General features: G+C 38.8%; 1 protein-coding gene across 2 annotated transcripts; it reads right to left on the minus strand.

Moving 5' to 3' along the window:
- Positions 1 to 482: 482 nt before the first annotated feature.
- Positions 483 to 15,645, minus strand: cdhr2 (cadherin related family member 2). 2 transcript variants are annotated; one of them, XM_022752000.1, is made up of 31 exons: positions 15,613 to 15,645; positions 14,270 to 14,326; positions 14,113 to 14,172; positions 13,878 to 14,017; positions 13,726 to 13,776; positions 13,548 to 13,637; positions 13,234 to 13,323; positions 13,022 to 13,144; positions 11,914 to 12,060; positions 9,821 to 9,896; positions 9,615 to 9,724; positions 8,955 to 9,167; positions 8,688 to 8,837; positions 8,393 to 8,554; positions 8,227 to 8,288; positions 7,877 to 8,120; positions 6,932 to 7,171; positions 6,765 to 6,834; positions 6,097 to 6,681; positions 5,890 to 5,961; positions 5,248 to 5,297; positions 5,003 to 5,154; positions 4,558 to 4,654; positions 4,358 to 4,446; positions 4,150 to 4,221; positions 3,717 to 3,852; positions 2,743 to 2,864; positions 2,481 to 2,594; positions 2,289 to 2,372; positions 1,871 to 1,934; positions 483 to 1,778 (listed from the first exon to the last, which is right to left on the minus strand). In XM_022752000.1, the coding sequence occupies exons 1-31, from the start codon at positions 15,620 to 15,622 to the stop codon at positions 1,632 to 1,634; spliced, it is 3,879 nt and encodes a 1,292-aa protein (XP_022607721.1). In that variant the 5' UTR covers positions 15,623 to 15,645; the 3' UTR covers positions 483 to 1,631. The 2 variants fall into 2 exon arrangements, with proteins under 2 accessions (XP_022607721.1, XP_022607722.1); XM_022752001.1 differs by lacking the exons at positions 13,878 to 14,017; positions 14,270 to 14,326; positions 15,613 to 15,645.
- Between the last annotated feature and the right edge of the window lie 7,063 nt (positions 15,646 to 22,708).

Here is a 22,708-nt window from a genome sequence, read left to right on the forward strand (position 1 = left end):
TCAAACAAGCTTAACAATGAACAGCTTTGACCGGGAGAGATGACAGCAGAGTGACAGTTTTTGGTTATGATTTATGACCTCGTGGTTTGTCAGTACAATCTGAGGGTCATATTGTTTCAGATGTATGGAAATTTGAATTGATCTAAATGTTGCCTTGATCAGTGTGTGAGAGGAGTCCCTACCATTAGTGCAGGCTTTTTGTATGTCTTATATTCTGCTTTTAGATTTGGCACAATGACTTGTTTGTATTGTGAAAAACTATAAAAATGTACTGATGACAAGCACAATCATGATTATTTTAGAGAAGTAATGACTCCTGTCATTGCTGTTTTTATGTATTTGTATTTTAATGCCATGATAAGTAATTCAGTTGTAAGTTATGTGATGAAACTTACTTTAAATGTTTTAATTCAGAGGTTGTTACAGTGTCGGTGATGTTGGTGTTCACACATTAACTTCATAAAAGTGGGCTAAAATCCACATTTGAAGACAATTATTTTATTCACAGATTGCACTTGTAATACATTCATTTAGATGTCAGTAAACAGTGAAATAGTTTTTTGCATCTGCTGCTTGTAGGACGTCACAACGTCACACTGCATGAGGTTTTATTTCAGCAGCAAGTATCTCAAACCCCAAGCAAACACTGACGAATGAAACATGCATTAGGTTAAACCTTCAGGCTGACATGCAGTTATAAATAATGTTTTCATTCATACACCAACATTATGCAATATTCTCCTCTTTTTTGATTTTCTTTCTAGTAGCATCAGCTGCAACAAAAAATAGCATTGTGTGTTGGCATAACTTATAATACAGTTTATTTCAAAGCAAACCAAACACTTTTTAAACCATTGCTTAATATATGAACAAAATAAAGTGATTCACATGTGCAACAAACAATTGTTTTGTTTGCTTTTCCATAGATTTTCATTATCTAGATATTTTTGTAAAGACAGTTTTAAAGGACGAGCCATTGGCATTTTGGGAAGTTTGCTCTTTGCTTCCTTGAGGGAGTTAGATGAGAGGATCAATATCACTCATCTCTGTACAGCAAAGGTGAAGCTACGATTATCTGAGCTTAGTTTAGCGCTTAGCCTAGCTTACCATAAAGACTGGAAACCGAGGGAAACAGCCAACTGGACTCTCCAAAGTTTAGAAAATCTGTTCTTGTGTGGATATAGCATGTTTTTATGTGTTTCTTAGTGAGTTCTCGAGGTGCTGGAAGGCTGATTTTTGGACAGAACCAGGTTACATGTAATAGTTGTAGTGTCATATTTAATGAACTGATATGAAGTGGCATGAATGTACTTATCTAACTTTCTGCAAGCGAGCAATTAATAGAAAGAAAGAAATTTTTAGAAAAAGAAAGCAACCAAAGTAATAGTATAATGATATCATTATAAGGTTTTCATCGGGCAAACTCATCGCTTTAGATGCGTTAGGTCTTGTGCAAAACTCATAGTAGAATTTCAATAATATTTTACTATTGGTCAGAACAGAAGATTATTTGAAGACAAGGCCTTCATGCATAATTATGTTTGATTTGTGATTTGGTCAGCCTGATTACAGAGGAGCAACATATGTCCATCTGAGGCCTGAGCTCGGTCACTGTCTCTTCATTGTTTCCATCACAGGTCTGTAGTGCTGAATGCAGGGTTACTAAAACCCATAAGAGGGTTTTCTTTCCTCTGTCCCCGCTGGGCCAGCGCTGCACCAAGAGGCTCAATGTACTCTGGTGGCCTGCTATCGTCCTCCTCTTCCTCCTGGATCATCTGCTAATGAGGAGCAGGCAAGTTTTGAAATTAGACCATATTCTAATAAAAAAGTTTTTTTTAGAAAGTGGATGGATTTTAAAATGGAAACTCACCATGTTAAGTTTTGTGCCCTTTCCACTCATGGTCATTTCATCACTGTAGTCCAGCGAGTTGAGGCTTCAGTGAAAAATAAAAAGAAGGACCAAACTAATCCTAATATGCAGAGTTTATCATTAAAAACACAGTCTTGTTTCTTAAATCAGAGTTTAGGCTTTCGATTGAAATAAAGGTGACACGGCACCGATGGGAGCTGAAAGCCAGCTCTCTGTCACAACATGCTGTAGTGAGCACACTGTGACAAAATGTCCACCTGGACACCATCCCAGTTTATTAACGAGCACTGCTACAGAGTGGAGCATGAGGTCGCACGTCACTGTGAGCCACCGCCTCGTTAAACAGTGGTGACGGGGCATATAGCTGCTGTCAGAAGATGGTGGAGAGAGTCATGCTAGTCGGAGAGGTTGTCCTTACCTGATTTTGTCCACATCTGAATTCTCCTCGTCCAAGTCCAGGACCATGGCTGTGTCGATGTTGAGGTTGAGAACAGGATTAGCCCTGTCAGAGAATAATGACATACACCCAGTCAGAAAATAAGCCATATTTCCTATTGTTCATTCATTACCTTGGATTCCTTTGTTAAAGCAGATGCTGCTGTCTCCTCACCCCTCCATGGTGTACTTGTTGGTTCCAGGTACCACAGGACCACTTTTCTGGTTGTCAGAAGTCACCATGGATGCAGAGTTCATGGCTTTAGCTGCCTTCAGCTTCCTCCTGTAGCTGTAGTATGAAGTGAGTTGATGAGTGCAAAGACACAATACCTCTCAGACGTTTTGAGATCAATGGTACTTTTGAACCTGGGGCGTGTGTCTTTACTGGGATAGACAGTATGTTTTTGTCAACTTTATTCCAAATCCCCTTTTCTTACTTTCTGCGAGTGCACAACAGAGAGGTGGTGAGGACAGCCAGCACGATGATGAGGCCTCCCACCATCCCCAGCAGGATGTAGTTTAGAGGATCTACATTTGGTTCGATCACAGCAGCCTTCCCCTGAAACAGAAGAAATATTTCTTTAGTGTAATGTTATCTGTAGACCTAAAAAAGATTCATTTACACATTTACACTTTTGCAAGCATCATTAAAGTATCCTAAAATATAAGTAAAATAAAAATACTATAATTATTATTAGTTTCATCTTCACTTGTGAATGATCGACTCACTTTATTTTTATATTTTATTTAAAACATAAAGAGTTATCTGATGTCTTGCACTTCTTCAATAAACTCCACCATCACTAAATTCTGATTATGTTTGTAATATTTAATGAAACAGAGTGAATTATGATAATCAATTGTTCAGTTGTAGTAATCCTATACAATGAATTATGGTTACATGAGGCAAATAAGTGGGGAAATGATGAATGGTCCATCAACAGTTTTGTGGATGTTGCTGAATCATAGCAGCAGTTGAGTTGTCTCTCGAGATAAACAATGTGTTAATCTGTCAAAGAAACAGATTTTAATCATTTGTGTCCCACAACAAACATTTCTACTGGGTCATTGCTTTTTTCACAGTTTTTCTAATGCACTTGGATCAGTGAACAAAGAGAAAAACAACAGGAAACTGCTGCAGTGATCGGTACTGTACTGTTACTGATGTGCTTCTTGCTCCGATTTAGTTTGACTCATCTCTTTTTCCAGGACTCACTGTCCCAGAGAGAAAAAAATGTCTCCCAGTACGGTGGAAGATTCTGCATTAACAGCAGTGGAGGAAGACGTGATGGAAAACTACTCCAAAAATTCACATGAGGAACATAAAGTTGCTGTAATTGTAAGTTGATAATGTAAAGTAAAGGAAGTATAACATGACAGAGGATTCAGTTTTAAACCTGCTGGTACTTACAATGTACATGAGGCCAAGGTCTGCCAGCACAGGATAATGCTCAGGATCAGAGACCATCTTCTCCACGTCATTAGAGGTCAGAGCTGTCCCGTTGGAGTAGACAAAATATGCCACCATGACAGTGATGTCTGATGCCCTGAGAGAAGAATATAAAGCACTCAAACACTTAATATAATGAAACCAAATCAACAATCTTAGCTTATAAATCTAAAAATCATCTTATGTTGCTGCAATTATCAGCAACTATTATCATCAAATAAGTTGTCCTCAACAGTATGATAGTTCACAGGTACGCTGCGCCACCTAGTGGACAGAAACAGTTAGTGTGGTAAGTGAAAAGCTAAAGATTATTTTGGAGTTTCTGTCAACACCAGTCAATGATTCATGATCTGTGTAATATATTTTGATGTAAGCTGATTTCAGAGGAGCTTACCTTGATGTTTCAGCAGTGTCAGCCTTGATAGCAACAACTTCAACAGCAGCCTTGGTGGCAGCAGTAAGTGACCTGGAAATGTCAAGATCAGAGAAAAAAAACTCAATGAGACCTCAATGAGAAAAGGGCTCCGTAGAAAAATGCTTCAGTTCTCTGTCGACAGATTCAGACTTTACTAAAACACAGTGTAGCCTGGAGAAATGTATACCTGATGATTTTATCACGACTCAGTTCAACGTCAGCAACGCTTTTTGTAAACTGAAGTTCAACCTTATATGTTTCATCCACTGTGAAAATCTGTAATATGTACAAAGAACAGTGTTAACAAAGGCCGGAGTCTTTACTGTCCCTCCGGTGTTTACAAAGACACTTAAATGTAAATTCAGCTGCATGACCTCAGTCACTCACTTCCAGTACGGTGTTGCTGGAGAGGCCGCCGGTATCAGTTGCAGTTACTGTTACCAAATATTTCCCCTTCAGTGACATTTCAAGCCCTTCGGTAGTTCTGTGGAAAGTTGAAGAAATCATGAGAGCAGCCGTGGGCGTGTCCTGAGACAACAGGTACAGATAATCAGCGCAGGTCTTTGTGGTCATTTTGTGTCTCTTTGTGAGGGTGTGGCATGTCTTCATCGTTGTTTTCAGTCTGTTTGTAGTCACGTTTGTGATTTTTTGTCTCTTTGTGGTCATTTAGTGTCACTTCCTAGTGGTTTAGTGTCTTTTTCAGCTACAAATTTTTTTCTGTGTCTCTTGGTTGCTTTGTTTCTCTGTTGTTGACCTGTGTTTCTTTCCAAACGCACGTTTAGAGCTGAAGGATGCATACTCGTATGATGCTGACAGACGACTTTGTACTCACTGTATAATCCCAACATAAATGTCCTTTTGCTGTGTGGTGACGGCCTCAAACAACATCCTCATCTCATTTGTGTGATTGCTGGTGTCTTGAAATTTCACTCCGGTTACTTTAAAGTCAATCTGCCTGTTTACTCCAGAGTCAGCATCAGTAGCCTGAGAGCAGCATGAGATACAAGCACGAACGTCTGTCACATATCTTGTTAACAAGATGAAATCATGTCAATTTTTTTTTTCTTTCATACTCACTGTGACTCCTGCAACTGATGTCCCTTTACTTGCACCCTCTGACACCACAACTGAAGTACACAGACAGAAAATCAGTATTAAACTCACAGAATGACAAGCAATCTTTGATTAATGTCGCTTACAAAACAGATCAATTTAGCCTCAAAGTTATGTATTAACAAGTTTTATACTAGTTCAAAGAAAAAAAAGTTTATTGGTATAAATGACTGAGCTGGGAGCAGGACGATGTCCCTTTAAATCAGTGTTTCCTAAACTGGCCATCAGGGCACATGATCCAATGATAGATGTAAGGGGTCGACAGAAAAATAAAAATCTAAAGAAAATTATCTATATGTAAACATACTATGAATAATGATAATAATAATATATTTTCTCAGATGTTTCTCAAAATAAGAGCGCTATGGACGAAATCATAACAGCTACTGAACTTCTACTGACAACAGAGCAAACTCTGTCCACTAAGAAAGGCCATGTGATATAGTTTAAAGCTCTGGGGAAAACAAAAGCTTCTAAGTTAACCATGAGTGGTGATTTCTTTTTTTTGACTTCACACGCTTGCAAGCCGTGACAATGGATCTTGAGTAGACAGCTTTAAGTTTAAGGTGTCACAAGAAAAAAAAAGACATTCGGACATTCACTCACCAAACACAGAATCTGAGGGAATGAATTCTGGAGTGTTGTCGTTCATGTCTTCAATGTTGATCACCAATTGTGCTGAAAGAGATGGAAGAAAAAGACAGTGAACCGACTTGTGTGTGACTTGTGTGCATTTGATGGTGCTTTTATTTTTTTATTTGATTTATTTGATTTATTTATAATTTTGTTATCTGTAAACAACCCAGTTCTGACCTGTTGTAATGCTGCTGTTCTCTCCCTTCTCTGTGTACTCGTCCACCACCCGAGCCTCCATCAGCGCCTGATCACATTGTTCGTAGTCCACCGTGTCCTCCGGGTTCACTCTGACTTCCCCTGATGGATCGAGGATAAACCAGCTGCAGGTTGTCAGGGAACCGTTGCATCTGCACTTGAGGGATTCCAGCTCGTACACCAGCGAGTGGTTTCCGTCTTTGTCCAGCCCGGTGAAACTCCCAATAGCCTCACTGTTGTTGGTGTTCTCCTTCACTGTCACGGGCCCTGTCGGCTTGAACTCGGGCCTCTCGTCGTTCCTGTCCACCACGTCCACCACCACTGTCACTTCAGCTTTTTTCTGCTCCAGATCTGTCGCCTCTACCCGCAGGTTGAACTGCTTGCGAGTGCTTTCGTAGTCCAACTCAATGTCAGGGTCCACAGTGATGTTTCCCCTGTAACCCAACTTGTCTGCAAATGTGCGAATGATGAAGCTGCCGAAGCTTCCATCGATGATGCTGAAAGAGATGCGGTTAAAGTCTGTCGTTTGGTCCAAATCCTCCGCGAAAACAGAACCCACATATGCACCTGATTTCGATGGAAAAATAAAATTAAAATCCAGCCACACAGTTCTGAACACTTGACAGCCATTTGCGAGGTTAAACACTGACCTTTTTCTCCTTCTTTAACACTGAATTTGTAAGACGAGGCTTCAAAGTGTGGCATATTGTCATTGATATCCTGCATCAAAAAGGAAACATTGACAGTTATCGTCCCCACCAGGAATAGCAGCATCAGTCGCAACACAGCACTGATGACTTTATCACTAAAGTCTTACCTCAACAGTGATAAAAACTGGAACCACAGTGGACAATGGAGTATCTCCCTTGTCAGTAGCAGTTATGTTGAGTTCGATCCTTCCATTCAGCAGCGGGTCCAGGGCCTCACGATCCAGGATCCCGTTGTTCCTCAACACACCGGTGTTTGGGTCGATGGTGAAGTTCCCGCTGTACATGCTTGGCATGATTCCATACACGATTTGGCTGTTTGCTGTATCAGGGTCATCTGCATCAGTAGCCTGTCCAAATGAGAAACAGTATAAGTAAATATTACAAGAACACTACAGTGTCATATGCATGCGGACATCCCGAAAGGACTCCTACATGTGATTGGTAAACATTTAATTTCAAAACTATGGGTATTAATATGCCCGTATGCTTTAAAAGCTTTCCACAAGATTTTGGAAACTGGCTGAGGCTGCAGGCATTTGCTCCCATTTAGCCACAAGAGCATTAGTGAAGCAGGGCGCTGCTGTTGGGCAATAAGGCCTGGTACTTGCTTCTTCCAGTTCACCCTAAAGGTGTTGGATAGGGTTGAGTTCAGGATTTTGTACAGGACAGTTTTAATTTTACAGTAAAAATGTGCCAAAGGTTGGGTGATCATTCATGTGGAAGCATAGTCAGTTCGCCTGCTCAGGGGCGTTGTCATGTTGAAACAGGAAATGGATCTCCCCACACTGTCGCCAAGGCGTTGCAATTAAGAATAGTACATGGAATCATTTTGATCTTTTTTTTTTTTTTTTTATAAACTGTCCTTCATGAGCCCAACAGTGTTACAAGAGTGCTATGCTAAATATGTTCAGTACTCTTTTTGCTTAGATGTAAATAGGGCCCTTTAGCTCAATCCATGAAACACATTTTCATGATGAATCAGGAATCCTAACTCTAACCCTTAAATACAACATCAACACCTATGAGATGGAAATATTTACTTTTACATTTACCTCTATCTTAACTTCAAACTGTCCACCCTCTTCCACAAACACCAGGTAAGATTCTCTGTTGATGACTGGATGCTGGTCGTTGATGTCAGTCACAGTGATCTCCAGCACTGTGGAGCCGGGTTTCTCGTCTTTGTCTTTGGCCAGCAGGGTCGCTGAATACACAGATCTGACCTCACGATCCAACAGAGTTTGGTTTTTCACATAAATGATCCCCGTATTTGGCTGCACGTCAAAATATGGTAGGCTGGAAACACAGTGGTGTTGTCTTAGTTAGCATGACAGTATAAAGCACACAGTGGCTACAATCAAATAACCAGAACAACTGTAGTTTAGGTTAAGTGTGGACACACATGCTGTCTGGAAGAAGTCTGTAGGTGATGAAGCCTTGATCCATCGTGTCAGGATCCTCTGCCTGGGGGAAAAATAATAATATGAGCCGGTAAGAGTGCCATTCAAGAGTTTCTGACATGTAAGCTCAAACTGTCTGATTAAGAAAAAAGATAGTCTAGGACTCACAGTAATTCTGGCCACTTCTGTCCCAACATCAGAGTGCTCAGTCACATTCAGCTTATATGTGTCCTCTGGGAACGTGGGGCTGTTGTCATTGGCGTCATTGATGTTAATAGTAACTGTAGCAGTGGAGTGGAAGCTGGGGTTTTCTTCATCTATGGCGACCACCTGCACCGTGGCACAAGGACAGGAAACACCTCAGACTGGTAAGGCGCTTAGAAAAATCATAACTACAATAACCAAGACGTCATTAATATTATTATCACTAACTCAAGGCACGTTTTTATTGGGTTTTTTTTACCTGCAGAACCATTTGCTGTTTTTCTTCAAAGTCTAGTTTTTGCGGCTGCTTGACCAGAAGCTGAACGAGGCTATCTGATGTGGTAAATTGAGGCTCCACAGAAAACACGTCCTTGTCAGCTCCCTCCAGGCTTAGTTTAGTTTTGGAAATCTGTCAAAATACAGCAACAATGAATCATGCTTGATTATTAATGTCACTCAGAGTTTGTAACTTATACAGGAAAATCTCATCTTTTAGTTGATAAATGTCTGTTGTCTGTTTTTTTACCTTATCAGGATCTTTGACCGTCATGTTGATGGGAACAGACCCCAGCGAGTGCTCCAAGACGTCTCCTGTGAAGTGAGTCTTCATCACACAGGCTCCTGACTCTTCACACTTGTAAAACTCCGGCTTGTTGTCATTGATGTCATTAATGTTGATAAGTACAGCTGCCGTGGCGGTGGCTTGTAACCCGTGGATGTTTGGTTTAGACTCGGTGGCCTTAAATACGACAGAGTAGAATCATTTTACTGTTTCAACATTTTACTAAAATAAATGTTGCCAATTAAACAGGTTCTCAAAACTCAGGAAGACTTAGGTTCAGGAGGTAAGATCGTGCTTCCTTCTAGTGTCTATGCATTTAAACTTGGGACAGAGCCAAGATACCTGTTTCCCCATGCTTCTGGTCTTTATGTTCAGCTATGCTAATAGTTCAACATTTTGGGATATACATTTGATTGTTTTTTTGAGATACATAAGAAGATCAATATCACACTCATATCAGTGAAATATATATGTGTGTGTGCGTGTGTGTGTAAAACCTAAACTTAAATGGACAGAAAAGGTGAGATAAAATAGTAAAGCTTTTGTCACCAGTGAACTGTATTACACTCACTGCAATACTTACAACATTGTCATTTGTTAGAAATGGGGAAAAAGCAACTTTACCTTTACAGTCAGGGTAACAGTATCACCAATAACTTCTCTGTCAATTGCTGACAACACTTTTATGACGCCACCATCTCTCGAGATCCCGAACAGGCCACCTTCTGTCGAGTCTGTCGAACGATGTGGAAAAAACAGAAACAGTTCTCACTTGCTCACTGACAAACAAGTTGTCCAAACTTATGAGTCTTCAAGTTGTTGAGGCTGACCTTCAATGCTATAGATGATCTCATCATTGACTCCTGTGTCTTGGTCTATGGCAGTCACTTTGAACACAGACGAGTCCTGGCAAAGAAAAAATAAAAGTTTCTGAAACCTGAAGTTCCTGAGAGTCTCCTCATTTACACACAAACAGTATGGAAACTCACTGCAGACTTAGTGCCTGTAGATTTGTGTCATATCACACCATGATTTACAGCAGCTTTGCCACATAAAATGGACAGAGATATACATTACAGGTCACATACAGTTGTGTGAAAAAGTGTTTGCCCCCTTCCTGATTTCTTATTTTTTTGCATGTTTGTCACACTTGTCACAATTGTTTCAGATCAAACAAAATTTAAATATTAGACAAAGATAACACAAGTAAACACAAAATGCAGTTTTTAAATGAAGGTTTTTATAAAGGGGAAAAAAATCCAAACCTACATGGCCCTGTGTGAAAAAGTGATTGCCCCCTAAACCTAATAACTGGTTGGGCCACCCTTAGCAGCAACAACTGCAATCAAGCGTTTGCGATAACTGGCAATGAGTCTTTTACAGCGCTGTGGAGGAATTTTGGCCCACTCATCTTTGCAGAATTGTTGTAATTCAGCCACATTGGAGGGTTTGAGCATGAACCGCCTTTTTAAGGTCATGCCACAGCATCTCAATCGGATTCAGGTTGGGACTTTGACTAGGCCACTCCAAAGTCTTCATTTTGTTTTTCCTAAGCCATTCAGAGGTGGACTTGCTGGTGTGTTATGGATCATTGTCCTGCTGCAGAACCCAAGTGCGCTTCAGCTTGAGGTCACGAACAGATGGCCGGACATTCTCCTTCAGGATTTTTTGGTAGACAGCAGAATTCATGGTTCCATTTACCACAGCAAGTCTTCCAGGTCCTGAAGCAGCAAAACAGCCCCAGACCATCACACTACCACCACCATATTTTACTGTTGGTATGATGTTCCTTTTCTGAAATACCGTGTTACTTTTACGCCAGATGTAATGGGACATACACCTTCCAAAAAGTTCAACTTTTGTCTCGTCAGTTCACAGAGTATTTTCCCAAAAGTCTTGGGGATCATCAAGATGTTTTCTGGCAAAACTGAGATAAGCCTCTATGTTCTTTTTGCTCAGCAGTGGTTTTTGTCTTGGAACTCTGCCATGCAGGCCATTTTTGCCCAGTCTCTTTCTTATGGTGGAGTCATGAACACTGAACTTAATTGAGGCAAGTGAGGCCTGCAGTTCTTTGGATGTTGTTCTGGGGTCTTTTGTGACCTCTTGGATGAGTCGTCACTGCGCTCTTGGGGTAATTTTGGTCGGCCGGCCAATCCTGGGAAGGTTCACCACTGTTTCATGTTTTCGCCATTTGTGGATAATGGCTCTCACTGTGGTTCGCTGGAGTCCCAAAGCTTTAGAAATGGCTTTGTAACCTTTTCCAGACTGATAGATCTCAATTACTTTGTTTCTCATTTGTTCCTGAATTTCTTTGGATCGCAGCATGATGTCTAGCTTTTGAGGATCTTTTGGTCTACTTCACTTTGTCAGGCAGGTCCTATTTAAGTGATTTCTTGATTGAGAACAGCTGTTGCAGTAGTCAGGCCTGGGTGTGGCTAGAGAAATTGAACTCAGCTTTCCAAAGATGTGATAAACCACAGTTAATTTATGTTTTAACAGGGGGGGGGGGGCAATCACTTTTTCACACAGGGCCATGTAGGTTTGGATTTTTTTTCCCCTTCATAATAAAAACCTTCATTTAAAAACTGCATTTTGTATTTACTTGTCTTATCTTTGTCTAATATTTAAATTTGTTTGATGGTCTGAAACATTTAAGTGTGACAAACATGCAAAAAAATAAGAAATCAGGAAGGGGGCAAACACTTTTTCACACAACTGTAGCTGTATGTAAATTAGAATAAAGCGCAGATGTCACACAAAGAAATGTGAAAATGCGTAATATACTGTTTTAACTGGATGGTGGAATACACCGGATGAAATATTGATGGTAAAAGGTTTATTTCCTTTTTAGTCAGTCTTTGAAAATAAACTGTTAAGCACATTTTCTGATGCAGCATCCTGAATGAAATCCATCAGCACTCACCAGAGGGGAATCCTCCGCAACTCTCGCTATGTAGGGAAGACTGATGAACTGTGGGTCCAGGTCTGGGACATCCACAACCGTAATGAAGGAAAATGCAATACTTGAGAAGAACTTATTTTCTTTAAAATGACACCGGCCTCCACCATCCTGTTATGAGACACACAAAGTTGTTGAAATTCAAACCCATTAGGCAGCTTGTAATAGAAGAATGTGTTTGCCACAATAATAATTATAGACTCATTAAGTGATTATTATTGATTCATTAAAAGATCGATGAGAAGATAATGATTTTTAATTACTAATAAACACGATATTTAAATTCTAACTTATTGAAATCTATGCATGAAAGCATGTCCAAAGCACTCAACAGCAATAATAACAAACAATAACAAAAAGTAAGATTTAAAAATCAAACACTTGAAAATTGTTTTTACATTGCATTTGCATTCATTGCATCAAATAATGTACATATATATATATATATGATTATACATGATAATACATGATAATACATGATTAATTCACTGGTATATTATTAAATATGCCAGTGAATTAATCATGTATTATCATATAATTCATTATTTGATTAAAGTCATTTATAATGTTGGATTATGTTGGACAGGAGGGCATAACAATAGGTGGGCACCCAGACATGGACCCACGATAGGGGTGAGTCAGAGTATAAGAGTTGATGCACAGATGAGACAATCTAGTTTACTCCTTGGACGAAACCAGTTCATTGCACTGGTTGACTTTTTTTGCAATAAACCTAACATCACATTGAACTCAGAAGGACTGTTTGTGTTTCAATTGAGACTTCAAATCGTGTGGTGGAGGCTCTGAACCCATCTGGCCCTGGTGAAGATTTCTCTCCCACACTGGCTGTTTCCCACTGTTTCCAGTCTTTAAAAATATAAATTATTATTATTATTGCTTTGAGGAGTCAGTGAAGCATGAGACTATATTAAGAGGTGTTTGGATAGATGATTAGGGCATATTAAGTTTTAAGAGATGCTTTGCCATTAGTTCCACTTTTCCTTAATCATGATTTGTGTCAAATTAGGGCTAATACATAACACCCAAACTCAACTAGAAGCATAATACTTACAGTTGCGTTAATCTTAAGCCGATAGAAAGTGCTCAGTGCAGTATAATTCAGAAGTCCGTTTAACTTGACTTCACCAGTTGTGCTTACGATGCTGAACAAACCGAATCCCTCATTTGGAGTAACCTAGAGAACAGAGTGAAGTTGAAGCTTTAATAATATTTATGGAACATCACAATATAATATCAATGAATGGATTTATTGAGGAAGCTTACTTCATCAATGCTGTACTGAACAACACCAGCAGTTCCAGTGTCTGCATCAGTGGCCTGCACTCTAAACAGAGTTGTACCTACACTGGTATTCTGATTAATTGGATGGGGATAAAAGAAAAAAGAACCCGAAGATTAAACACAGATATGTCTCTCAGCATTAACAAGTTGATGCTGACATCATGATGGATTGGGAACTTGATGCTTTTCTCTCACAGTCTTGGTGTACATGGTAAAACAGACGTGAACAACATAACATGCTGAAGTAGGAAAACTGATTAACAAAAAGGTTATTAACTGAGATATGACTGACTTACTTCTGGGATCTGAACATCATATGAAGACTCCTGAAATATGGGTTTGTTGTCGTTGGCCTCTAATAATACTAGATTTAATTGTCCTGGTGTCTGAAAGACATTGCATGATGCACTATATCAATATGATGAACAGACTGATATGAAATGGGTGGTTAACACTAAATTACATGTTACTTACATTATTGGGACCATCAGAGACTTCAACTTCAAGCTTCATTAAGTCACCACTCTATAATGAAAAAAGAAATAAAGACAAATAAATAAATTTATAAAATACAAACACAAATAACCAAAAGGAAGTTGTTGGTCTCCTCTTCTACCCCACCATACCTCTCTATCTAGGGCCCTATTGACTGTTACAACCCCAGTGTTCCTGCCAACAGTGAAGTAAACAGCATTGGGCCCAGTGAGCGTATAGGTTAGTGCGTCACCTTCTGCGTCACTTGCGTTTATAGTAAACGCATAGCCACCTGTAAAAACATCAGTGGAACATGCAATAAAAAGGTGTGCAGGCATAATATCACAAGTGGAATAAAAACATTTAATATTTCACACACATGCATACCTATGGGGATGTCTTCACACAAATTGTAAAGGAAAGTCTGGATTGCAGGACTGGTATTTGCTGCCAAAACACACAGTATTTAAGTATTAGCTGGTGAAGTAAAGACATAATGACAAAATTGTTGGCAATAATTAAGTAAAATCAACTGAATACTCACCATTAGTTAAGCCGATGAGGCACAACAGTAGAATACTTCCTGTGATCCCCTCCATGTCTGTAAATGAAAAGAAAGAGAAATCTTATAAGCAAGATGGTTAGACAGTAGACCCAGTGAGCTGCACTCTAAGGTGGACACCATGGCAAAGCTAATATGCTGCTGTTTAGTCAGTATAATGTTTGCCATGATCACCATGTTCACCATCTTAGTTTAGCATGTTAGCATGCCAATATTTGCTAATTAGCACTAATACATATATAAAAATATAGAGCTGGATATGAGCATAATAATAATCCCCTTTCAGAACAGCTGAGGCTGATGGGAATGTCAGTCCTTGCACACATTTGGTGAAACCAAACATATCAACCTGCTGGTGGCGTTAGATGAAAAGTCTGAGGATCACCAAAGTCACAAGGATTTATGCTAAAGAAAAAAACGCTGTAAAGAAATTCATCTATCCCATAGTTGTTGAGACTGACAGACCAACAACTGCTATCAACTTAGATCCATCCAACTTCTCAAATGTGAATCTTTGGGGCTTTTTTCTGATCTAAATCAAAATTGTTATTTTTGTTTATATGTTTATTTCCACATTGTACTCACCGGCAGTGGTGTAAACACCTGCTACAATATAACATTACTGAGTGGCGAGCTATAACATGTTGGAAAGTTTCATTTACAGAGAAAAGCAGAGAAGGGGTCTGCCCTGTGTGATTTCCTCTTTAATACAAATAAACTTAGAGGAACATTATGAGAGAAGCACAGCTGAAGCTAATCTTTAACAGACCAAAATCAAGTTGTAAATTTGTTTGATTTTACAGTCATCATTCAGTTAGAACATTTTAATTATGCTTTATTTAGGGAATCGTCCTTGAAGGATTGAATGGACCCCCATTATGTGAATGACTGAGGCTTTTTTCAGCTTTAAGGGTTTTGCCATTAGTTCCACTGTTTCTACTTGGACTAATATAAAGTTCATATCTGCCTTGTTGCAGGTTTTGGATGTTATAAGCGATGATAAAATCATAATCAATATGAGAATAAACAGGTTTTTAATGCTGTGATTTCTGAGGATGAATCACCTGGTATAACCTTGCTTCTCTGAATCATTCCATTTTAAAATGTAACGCTCAAAAAATAAGTATAAACTGTAACTGTAATCAACAGTTACACCATTTTTACCACACTAGATCAAAGAGACACAATTTCAGCACATTAAACACATAATATAGAGAATAATTTTGTTCATTTTGTAATCTTATCCGAGTTATACAGTCATTAAAAGCAACGCAGTAACATTTAAAAAGCATAAAAGTAATTTACAATGCAGAAGTTAGACTTACCAGACAACATTCACAGGCAAGCTTCTCCTTTACTGACGTCTGGATGAGACCTTTGGCTCTTGTTCGTCTAAGTGATTACCGTCACACAGTTGTAAATATGAATGATTAACACATATATAAACATAACACAGCACTTAACCTCCTCCTAGCTCCTCCCTTTGTGTGTTAGACAAAACACCCAAAAGCATCTTACTGACTACAAAAGGTTAAATAGATCCACTTTTCAAAATGCCCACCTGTTGTTTGCCCTCCCACATGGCTACATTATGGCTGTTTAAGCCGTGGTAGTAATGAGAGACAGGTCCCATGCAGCAATCTACTCACCCCAGCATTGGCTGGCCAGCCCTGTCATCAGGAATACATGGCATTGTGCCATGCTGGGTCACCAGTGTCCATACCCAAACCACAGAAGCATGTGAACCACTCTTTTGTCTGAATGGGTGCTTCTGTTGTCATGGCAACAACAACAGTCTCATTGCTTCCATTGAGAAACCCTGATGTGACCAGGGGCCTTTCTAAACCGTGTCTCCTCAGAAGCAATCATTGGACCCATGCCTTTTTCAGAAAGCACAGATTTATGCACCCCCCTAATGAGCTCTTCCCAATAAAACCCCCGCCTGTCCTCCTAATTAAAGGGCACAAAGGATTATCTTCTCTCGTACCCACTGGCTTCATTCATAATCAGACATTTGCCTCAAAACAAAAGCACAACACTAAACCTATTTACTCTGACTGGTGTTTTTCATTTCTCATGTTTTAAATGGGTTTTATAGAATGAGCATACACATGAAAACATACTTGGAAACCCTAACATTTAGGCTACATTTACAGTAAATGATTCTTTCTGCTGAAAAATGTGGCTGTTGCTATTCATTGTGAAATATTTGAGAGAATTGACATTTCAATAGAGATAGGCTACAAATGTTTTGTCACAGTCACACTAGAGGCTCTGAGAAGCTGTAGGCTGCTAAGCTAACGTGCTGATGGTGTAATGTTTACCAAGGTTACCATCTCAGTTTAGCGCGTTAGCATACTAACTTTTTCTAATTAGCATTAAACACAAAGTACAACTGAGGAATGGTATCAGGTTTTTTTTTCAAATATGTGGCTCAGAAATGGGAATCTTGACCTGAATGTAGTGCCACAAGAAAAGTCAGGGGATCACCAAATATATTACAGTTCATCCTGAGAGGGACATGAATGTCTGAACCAACTTTTAATTCATTCAATAGCTATATTTCACTCAAAATAACAAATGTGAACCTCATGGTTGCCTAAAGTCAGGGGATCACCAAAGACATATGAGCTCGCTGATTGGTCTGGTTTCCAGGCTACTAAATGTGAATTAAATAGAAGTCATGTCCCTTTTGTCCATAAAAACAGGATAATGATGCTGATTTGTTCAATTTACCTAAATGTGTCAAAGGTTGGAAAAATATCAAAGTTGGTCAGTTTGGTGAAAAGTAGGCTTTTTTAATCACTTCTAGAGATAATGGTTTGTGTGTGTGACTGGGAAATCATTTAGTTAGTTTAACAAACTATGAAGAGGTAAACAGCCAAAACAAATGTGCTGAAAACCACAAAAATATTATCATTCAAAGCTTACTCACTTTGAATATTGATGACAGATATCCCAGAAATCTGTTCCTTAATCTTATCCAATTAGACTTTGGTTTATGACTTACAGTATTGAACATAACACTGCCACTGCTGACCGGGCAATGGAAATGGGTGGGAACATAATAAAACACTGCTTAAGCAATAAACAGAATCTAAGTTTTAAAATAATCTAACTTTAACTTGAATCATCTCAGGGTGTTGTCTCTCCACATAGACAACATGATAAAATAAGTCCTGATAAGTAATGATGCACACATTTCTCTTCTTTTTTCTTTATTCCTTTTCTTTGGGACTTTTTTTTCCTTTCAGTACATAAAAGTATAATTTTTGTTTTCCTTGTGGAGGAACTATATTACACTACTGATGTGTTGTTTTATTCACTTCCTTGGCACTGAGGACTTTGCTTTTTAGGGGTAAATAATTGAGTCTCTGTGTACATATTTTTTTAACTTGTTTATTAATACCAGATGTAATAATTAACAGATCACAAAACATTTAAATGAATTAGAGTCATTAAGATCTAACATAGGTTAAACTAACCTCTTGTGAAAACTGTTATCACTAAATTAGTTCCCCACACAATCAAAAGAACAGAAAATCATAACATACACTGTAAAATAATTTGTTTTGAGCAATAAAGGAACTCCTAAAAGTTGAATAAAAAAGCATCTGTAGCATCCCTGGCACACATAAAAAGAGTCATAAAGAGAGATAATGTTTATTAATTTATAGAAGACTTGGTAGTTTCCAACAGATCTTTCCAAAAAAGAACTTTTCATATTATGGTATCACGACATAATCAACAATATATTACACAAACATTACTAAGGAGCAGTGGGGGAAAGTAACTAATTACTCCAGCCTGTACAGAGGTACATACATACCTACATATTCTGCTACTTTATACTTGTACTACACTACAATAGGCTACTTAGTAGTTGCTTTGAAGATTATACTTACAAAACATACTATAAATCATAAAACTAACTTTACCTCGACCTACAACATCATAGACTAATACTGTTTGTTCTTTTTTTTTCAAAATGTATGATTATAATAAAACAATAATATATCATATGCAATTTTACCTTCGATACTTTAAGCAAATGTTGCTGGTAACAGGTTCTGTACTTTTCTTTAAGTAAAAATTTGAATGCGTGACTTTACTTGTAACAGAGTATTTTACACTGTGGCACATTACTACTAGCCTACTTTTAGTTCAAGCTTCTTGAGTGCCTCTTCTCGGGATACAAATGAGCGCTTTTCAAAGGCGACAATGAACTTTCGAGTCAGACCGACACACTTTTTTCTGTCCATTACGGTAAAAATGGCAGCACAGCGTATGCTCTCCGCTCTGGAAATACGCAGAAATGGGGGTGTAACAGGGAACTGCAGAAACCCAAAACAACAGTGGGGCTGGATAACCATTTTCAAAACAAAATAGCGGCGATTACGGAAGTAATATCGGGGGTTGTAAAGCCACAAACTCGCGCAATATTCAGACAGCATGTGGTGATAACACGAAAGTCTAATGTTTAGCACCTTTTTTGCAGCAGTGGTGAAATCCACGGAATGTTCCACACGGGAACAGCTGACCATAGGATGCCGCACTTAGCCTAACGAGATGTGAACATTACAAGGAAAATATCAATGATCAGATGCTTGCATATTAACAATCAGGTAACTACACTGCTCCTCTTGTTATTGCTTCGTCTCGGTTGAATTTTGGAGATATACGGTGCGTGTTTACGGGAGATGGTTAGACGGGTTATTAGGGCTGTCATCCTGCTCAACCTCCAGCCCCTCCTTGTTTTGCTGCTACCGAGTGCGATGTTGTAATGTTTACATTTAGTCTGTGTTGCATACCCCAGCTCCTCTCCTTAGTCAGCTTTTCATTTGGTGCTTACTTTTGGATCCATTCAGAAGACTAGATGTGCTCCAGTGCTTTGCAGTGAAGCAGTCAAAACAGACGAAGACATTATTTATTAACTCTTACTGGACAAACTGGGCCTGATAGGTAGCCTACAAGGCCTAATAAAGCTTGGTAAATCTCAAGTGCAAGATCACATCTAATCTTTTGTAGCTGCATTCGCTGTCCTACAAAGCCATAAATGAAGAATTTCGTATAATAGCTGATGGGGGGTGTTTCTCACTTGATCATGCAAGTGCAATATTACATAACCGACTGGGTAGTCTACAGTAGGACACTGTGGCCTCCAGTGGGAGTCAAAACACACTGTAGGCCACTTTAGAGTTACAGAACTACAGTAAAGCAGTTTATTCTACAAATAAACAGTTGGGGTATATGGGCTGAATCAAATGCATTAAAGTGCAATTTTACTTTTGGTTTCAATTGATCACTAATGATTTTGTTCTTGAAGTGTTGCCACAAGAGAGATGGCAAATTCCCACACTTTTCTGGTAGATGATGCTCAGAAGGCTAGATATTAGACCAGGTTCTTTATTTACAAACAGTTTGACCAATGGACACCTATTCAGATAAGATTTTATTTTTACTTTTAATGACAGTCAGTGGTGGAATAACTGCACATCAGTTATTAAATAAAATTACCTCACTATAAAGATACAACATCAAAAGTCAAAGTCCTATCTTCAAACTTTTATTCAGATAAAAGTACGGAAATGTTATCAACAAAATGCACCTGAAGTTTCAAAAGTTAAAGTATTCATTGTACAGAACGTATTCTCTCAGTGTTACTTAATAATGCTGGATAATTATCACTATTATTATTACTGTTATTATTACTAATGTATATGTTTTGAGGTGGAGCTGTAATTTAATTAACTATTCGTTCATTCCATCTATAACAATGCATGGTATTTTATAAAATGATTTAGTATATTAAATAAAAAAATTAACTAGAAAGGTAACTAGCTGCTTAGTTAATGTAGTGGAATGAAAAGTACAGGATTCCCCTCAGACATAATGAAATAGAAGTAGGCTTAATGCAATGACTCACGTGACGTACCTCAAAATTGCACTTTTAAAACAGTACTTGAGTAAATGTACGTATTTACTTCCCCCCTCTGATGACTATTATTTCTAAAAGCACTGTATGGCTGTCTATGCTGTAGGTGACAAGATACAGTAAGGACAGAATAAAAAACATCAGGTCAGAGTACTTATTGTTTCATTGGGCTTAGCATTAGTGTATCGACATTTAATTAGATAATGTTTTAACTAGTTTTTGACCATGTAATCTCTCAGAGGCTCATTGTTTATAAACTACAAATAAAAAGAGGAACTGCTTGTTTAGATACATTGTAGCCAAGACCGTCTGGATGTCTGCTGTCTGTGTTTGCTGCGCGCCGATTGGTCGCTGAGGAAAGGAGGCGTGGTTTCGTCATAACAATGCATTTCAAGGAACATACACGCGCCAAGGAATGTTTTCTGTCTCTGTGTCGCTAACCTTGTCGTTTCACTCGTTTAACGGTATCTCCCTGCTCAAGTAAACGTTGCCGTTAACGGAAGGACGTTTTGTGGTTTCTGGAGAAAACGGATTCCCTATGCAGCAGTTGGAAGTGTTGTGTTAGCTGGTTAGCGTTAGCAAGCTAATAGCAGCTCCGTCGGGGACATTGTCAAAAATCTGTCGGAGGAAACAGCAGTCGATTGATAGTCAGTTAACGTCAGTTTCTACAGGGTGATGGTGGTCGGTTACATGCAAGGATAACTTCATGGGACACGACGTATCGGAGACTGAAACACCTGCCATCTCCCCTTCTCACCGAGCAAGCAAACTAGCTAAGAAAGTAAGCTGTGGGCTGTGTTGTTGGCCAACTTACATAGCTAAACGTGTCCATACAATGCTGGTCTCTGTGTGTGGTGTAAGATCTTGGCTACATGGCGAGAATACACAGTGATAGCTAAAAAAATGTCCTAGCCATATTTAGCATGTTGGCTAAGTAGCCTGCTACACATCTGCAGCTGAGCCCTGCTATGTTTGGACAAAGCGTTAGCCTAGCCTGGCTAAAGTTAGCAGCTCCCCTTCAACAGGGGACGTCGAATTTCCTCTGGTAGAGAGGAACCAGCGGCTGCAACAACGATAATGTTTCTCATTTCCGCAGCCATGTATGCAGGGCGTTGCATAATACTCGCAAGAAAGGGTGTATTGGCACAGTAGCCTCCCAAACTGCATGCGTATGGTCTGCTTGCCTACTACATCTTTTGTTGTTGCTTTGTCTTTTGAGCACATGGCTTTCCATGTTTTTGTTCAGGCAGGCTACAGCGACCCCTATTTATTCTGTCCCCGATTACGCCGTGTTAATTACACTGCCACTTGAATACTTCTGAATACACTATATTTTAGCCTTTTGGTTAAGCTCAACACCCTAAAATTAAAGATGTAACTACTGAATGTTTATAGCTGAACAGAGATACGTGTGTGATGCGTTTTTCTTCATTAGACATGACATGAATTTAGCTATAAATGGCCTAGATCTTCATCCTGATTACACACCTGTAGCTGACAGCATGCCGTTATTTGTCTCAGAATTGGTTATAACATTGTTTAGGTGTATGAACCTTGTTTTTTCCATTAATAAAGCACTAATTCAGAAGACAAATATTTTAGTGAAACAACAGTCATCATGGGAGGCAATGTAGAATTATATATTATCCAGAGAAATTACCACAGGACTTGGGAGTATTTTTGAACATGTAGCTTTCACTGTCAAAAGGCATCTAGAAATGGTAGTGAACTGGTCTTGCAGACCAACCGTATGTTAATCCATGTAAAGAGTGCAATTAACTGTCACCATGCAATAGTACAGTGTTTGTTATGTAGGCAATTTTCAATAGAATATAAGAAGCCTGAATAAGGTCAGTGAAACTGAAATGTAGAAGTGAAATGTATGATTCAATGAATATAATTTTCCCTGAACAAAAGCAAGTGCCCACATGCTTTTGCTTTAGTGAAATTTGAGGTCACATACATTTTCTCTTTAGAGCACAACCGATTTAATGTTGGATCGGATTCAAATTGAAGTCCAGATACCTCAATGGTCCTCAAATGAACAATAATTTAATTTTACTATTTTTTCAACCCCTATTTCATTAGCATGTAATTATATGATTATATTTTACATCATCATTTCTATTCCCACTGGGGTGTGTGGTATAACATCTGAAATTCAGGATTTTTGTTACAGGGTCCCTAAATCTGATTGGCACTGTACACATTGTGCTTGTTATCTCGCAAATTACTATTGGAAAACCATGATTTTTAATTATTTTTTTACTTACTATTATGTAATGACTAGACTGTGTGCTCAGTGGATAGCTAAAGGAAATGGTAAGCTCTTAAGCATAAGAAGCAAAATTGTTAATTTGTCAATTTGTTGTGTTTTTTTTTTCAGGGTTAAGACAATCAGAGGCAATATACAAGTGCCTCCACTGTACCGTTTCCTTTCCCAGAGTGTGACTCGTCTGCACGACGTCACCAATGCGACCATGGGA

Source organism: Seriola dumerili, unplaced genomic scaffold (genome assembly GCF_002260705.1).
Source record: "Seriola dumerili isolate Sdu_G_001 unplaced genomic scaffold, Sdu_1.0 BDQW01000161.1, whole genome shotgun sequence".
NCBI classification, from domain to species: Eukaryota; Metazoa; Chordata; class Actinopteri; order Carangiformes; family Carangidae; genus Seriola; species Seriola dumerili.